Source organism: Diplotaxodon limnothrissa, linkage group LG16 (assembly GCF_057381915.1).
Source record: "Diplotaxodon limnothrissa isolate DT_005_m linkage group LG16, D_limnothrissa_male_GT1.1, whole genome shotgun sequence".
NCBI lineage: Eukaryota > Metazoa > Chordata > Actinopteri > Cichliformes > Cichlidae > Diplotaxodon > Diplotaxodon limnothrissa.
Genome location: NC_140611.1, coordinates 34,439,187 through 34,443,768, shown reverse-complemented (window position 1 = coordinate 34,443,768; position 4,582 = coordinate 34,439,187). Strand labels below are relative to the sequence as shown.

Genomic DNA, 4,582 nt, shown 5'->3' with positions numbered 1-4,582 from the left:
GTTTGTAAACTGAAACATGCCGAAATTAACAGCAACATTTTTCCACATTTAGCTCTAAATCTTACAAAAACATGTTTTTTCGAGTCATTTTTTACAACATTTAGTAAAATATTTGTAACTTTTCATATTTAAAACAGGATTTTAAATGTTAAATCTAAATGCTAAATGTTAAATCTAAATGTTAAATGTTAAATCTAAATGCTAAATGTTAAATGTAAATATTATATTTAAATGTAAATGTTAAATGTTAAATGTAAATATTATATTTAAATGTAAATGTTAAATGTTAAATGTAAATATTATATATAAATCTAAATGTTAAATGTTAAATCTAAATATTATATATAAATCTAAATGTTAAATGTTAAATCTAAATGTTAAATGTTAAATCTAAATGTTATATATAAATCTAAATGTTAAAAGTTAAATCTAAATGTTACGGGAAACTAAATATTTAGCTAATATGCAAATTTATTGTACGGGTCAACGGAAATACCAAAATAAAAGCTTCAAGAAAACCTCCCGCGCTAAAGTGTGCCGGTCGCGGTCAGGTTCTGTGTTTGCGCTCCTCTTACGGTCACTTTTGACTGCCATGAGCTGCTTCGACTATTCCCTACCAGCATGTCCAGCGATTTAGCTGAAAACATTGGAAGAGCCGTTTTGTCGGCCATCCAACGATTCAGCGGTAATGCACCCTCGACCTCACAAACGCCGCAGCACTTGGTAAGTTTATTGTATAGCATTTTGGACGGGTTGATAGCAGTGTTAGCAAAACTAGCAAAGCTAAATTACTTAGCTAGTCCTCAATTATTTCATTTGGTAGGCAGCAGACAGAGATCGAACATCATACAACTCTATTTATTTATTTGGTAGGTAGGTAACAGTCGTTCTTGATGTAAATGTTTCCTTAGGAATCCAGCAATGCACCTGGACCAAGTAGACCTGCCGTCTCCACTGGGATACCATACTGCTCGGTAGGCCTTCTTACACATATCATTTAGCTGACTAATTTCTGTTTTTTCTTTGGTGTAGTATGTCACCTTAAATTAAATCCTGTCAAAGTAATGATTCTGATTCTACATACATTTCATCTTCTTAGGGGTCCATCACTAGCAGTGTCACATCACCACCAACAACATTCACAAGTTTTACGTCATATTTTATTACTGTTTTTGCTCTGAAGTGTCTTTTGATTGCTCACTTTCATATTTTAAAACTATTGATAAAATATTACTCTAGCTAATCTGTCACAGTACAATTGCCTCAAATTACCCATCTTTTGTTATAGAATTGTGCTCATTGAGATTTTCTGTGCCGTGTTCTAGGATGGTTACCAAGGAAGGCTTCAGATTTCCAAAGAGGAATTGGAAAATGTTCTTTCCCTGAAAACATCTTTTACTGAAGCTGCATCTATCCTTTCCATCTCCAGGCCCACTCTGTATAAGTTACTGCAAGACTATAATATCTCAGAGTCAAAATTCAATGTAATCAGTGACCATGAGTTAGATCAGATAGTGTCCCAGATAAAAACTGAACATCCAAATGTTGGAGAAGTGATGCTGATGGGTCATCTGCGTTCCAAAAACATAGTGGTTCAAAGATGGCGCGTAAGAAAGTCACTGCGGAGGGTGGACTCGGCTGGTGTTCTATCCAGGAGAAGAACTGCAGTTGCTCGGCGAGTATATTCTGTGCCTCATCCAAATTTCATATGGCACATAGATGGAAATCACAAACTGATTCGTTGGAAGTTTGTTGTTCATGGTGCAATAGATGGATACAGCAGGATGTTGATGTTTCTTCGGTGCTCCAGCAATAATCGAGCTGAGACTGTGAAAGCCCTCTTTACTGCAGCTGTTGGACAATTTGGCAGACCCCTGCATATCAGGACTGATCACGGAGGAGAGAATGCTCAGATTTGGGAGGACATGCGAGCAAGCAGGGGTGAAAGCTCTGTCTTAATGGGAAGTTCTGTGCACAACCAGAGGATTGAGCGTTTCAACCGAGACTTAAACAACAACTGTAGCCGCATTTATGCACCTATATTTTATGAATTGGAATCACTTGGTATCCTAGACTTAGAAAATGCAACAGACCTATTTTGCCTTCATTATGTGTTTCTACCACGAATCAACCGCACTTTGAAGGAATTCAAAGCTGGATATAACAATCACTCTGTTTCCACTGAAGGTAATAGAACTCCCATCCAGCTTTTTGCCTGCGGAACTCATGTGTCTCATCGTCACAACCCAGAACTTTCTACAGCAGAGGTCTCCATACCCTCCTTGTCAAACTCTGAAAGTAGGTTTGTCCCATTAAATGACAGCGATTTACAAGAGCTATATACAAGCATTCACCCTTTTGAAGAAGACAACAATAATGGTAAAACATTGTTTCAACGAACACAGCAGTATATTTTTAACAAACTTGTAAATGTGTGATCTCAACCACAGGATACCAGTGATGTTCTAAAGAGTGATGACACTTAATATTCTTAAATGCTGTACAGCAAATGCAGTTTTTGTACTACTGCAGAAGCCCCTCCCCTCTAGCAGTGATGCCTCCTGCCACATAAGGACTCAGAGTTAATGACTGACAGTGACTCATAGGCTATTCAGAAGGCTACAACCACTTTTAGTTTATGGGTAAAACCAGTTATTCAGATTGAAGTAAAGATCAAATTCACACTGTAATACAGTATAACAGTGAAAATTATCAACACTGAACAGTCAGTCTTTAAATCAATTCACAAGATTATCTACAGTATTGTTTTAATCATTGTAAAGTTGCAAGTCTTAATAAATGTTGCTGTTAGATGTCTAAGTAATCCTGGCTTGTTCTACAAAGCATGTTTAGTATACTCTGTGCATAAACTGTTTTGAAGTGTCCTTGTTTAAAAAAGAAAAGCTTAATAAAATTATTGTATTACACCAGTGACTTTATTGATTTGTCGTTGAAAATACAGAGTTAGCATTTTTATAAATCTATTGAAGCTTTGAAAATTATTACATTTCAACATTAAATGCAGTCAGAATTTATTTCAACTATCTTGTATGAAGCAAAGTTACTTGAAACTACAATTAATGAACAGGATTAGAGTTAACAAACCCACCATTTTAATTTCACTTTTTTTGGAACATGTTTAGATGGTGCTGAATAAAGCTCCATTCATGAGTGCTACTAAGAAGCAGTAATGAAAAGCATCATCATCAGCCATTGTTGTTTCATTCACAAAAAGCTGAAGCTCATTTGCACATGTGTGTGCAATCGGGAGATGTTTGCTTTCATCGTGAATGAATGTTATTTTAGGAGCTGGTTGAAAACCTATGGCTGGAACCTTGCTGCTCCCGGTGGCAAAAGCCAAGATGTGACCAGGCCTCAAAGCCTTCACAAATGCCTCTTCATCCTTGGTAAGAGTCCTTTCTCCAAGTGAGTCTCTCAGCTCTTCATCTAAAAACAGAAAAACCACCGTTAACCTGGGGACACTAAAATAGTTAAAGCTTGAGCTAACAACTAAATGATGGCTAATGTTTTTATAAAAAATACAGCGGTTCTGTCTTTGCCTTGCTTGTCAGTTGTAAGCTATCATACATCTTTATTCCTGTTTTGTGTGCGCGCATGTGACATAAAAAGACAAAGTTTTACTTTAGTGTCCCGAATTGTTTCATGGCCAGACTACATTATGTGAATTTCTGCTTACTTTCGACACACTGGAGAAATTCCCGAAATTTGACCACCATCAGCTCCTCTCTAACTCTTCTGTTGCTCCCAAGGACAGAATAGCTTGGCCTGAGAACCCCAGCAATTAAACTGGCTGTCAGATCTTTGTCCTCCCCCGATAGGTCAAGCAGAACACGCAAACTGGGGTTCTCTCTCAGGAGTGATAAAATCTAGACAGAAAAGTTTAAATAATGGTTAAATTCCAGTTTTAAATATAAAAAGTAGCTCACTCTAAATGATTATAAAATAATGACCAATTGATACAGAAAAAATATAACTCTCACTCCATAGTAGGACAAGCCATCAGTTAGTTGATCGAAACAGCTTTGCCGTTGCAGAACTGCAAGGTATAGAGCTGCATTTTTCACAAACAGATCTTTATTGGCCATGGTGACTGTGAGTGGAAGACCTTCAACTTGATATCGCCATGAGTCGCAGCAGCTGACTGCTTCCTCCAAATCATGTTGAGTTGTTGCATTTACAACCTAAATATTTAAGAAAAACACTTTAAATGTTTGTTTTTTACCAGTGTACACAAATACTGCAGATGGTTCATTTTAATTGGACTCGAAACGTTTTTGTTTTGGTTTATTTGGCTGTATTTCACCAATATTTTTTTTTTTTAACAAAAAGGAAACAAATTGAAAATATAATACATGGAATTGCCTCTAATAACCAAAAGTGTATTTATTATATATTATAAAAGAAGACCAGAAGACTTGTGAATATAGGAAATATTACAATATTCTTGTTATAATATTGCAATTCACCTTTTTCAGATTCTCTCTTAACTCAGGGTCACCTATATCATCCGGTGTTAGGTGTACTTGAAGAATGTCTCCTGACACAATGTAGTCTACTACAT

At 36.3% G+C, this 4,582-nt stretch overlaps 1 protein-coding gene across 1 annotated transcript; it reads left to right on the top strand.

Moving 5' to 3' along the window:
* The first annotated feature begins 495 nt into the window (after window positions 1–495).
* On the top strand, window positions 496–2,438 carry LOC146616575 (uncharacterized). Its single transcript, XM_085374806.1, has 3 exons — window positions 496–723; window positions 912–974; window positions 1,326–2,438. The coding sequence occupies exons 1-3, from the start codon at window positions 622–624 to the stop codon at window positions 2,436–2,438; spliced, it is 1,278 nt and encodes a 425-aa protein (XP_085230932.1). The 5' UTR covers window positions 496–621.
* Window positions 2,439–4,582: the final 2,144 nt, after the last annotated feature.

Coding starts and splice junctions, on each gene's coding strand:
- LOC146616575 (XM_085374806.1), top strand. CDS start 622: ATGTCCAGCGATTTAGCTGAAAACATTGGAAGAGCCGTTTTGTCGGCC. Junction 724..911: donor CACAAACGCCGCAGCACTTG/GTAAGTTTATTG, acceptor ATGTTTCCTTAG/GAATCCAGCAATGCACCTGG. Junction 975..1,325: donor CTGGGATACCATACTGCTCG/GTAGGCCTTCTT, acceptor GCCGTGTTCTAG/GATGGTTACCAAGGAAGGCT.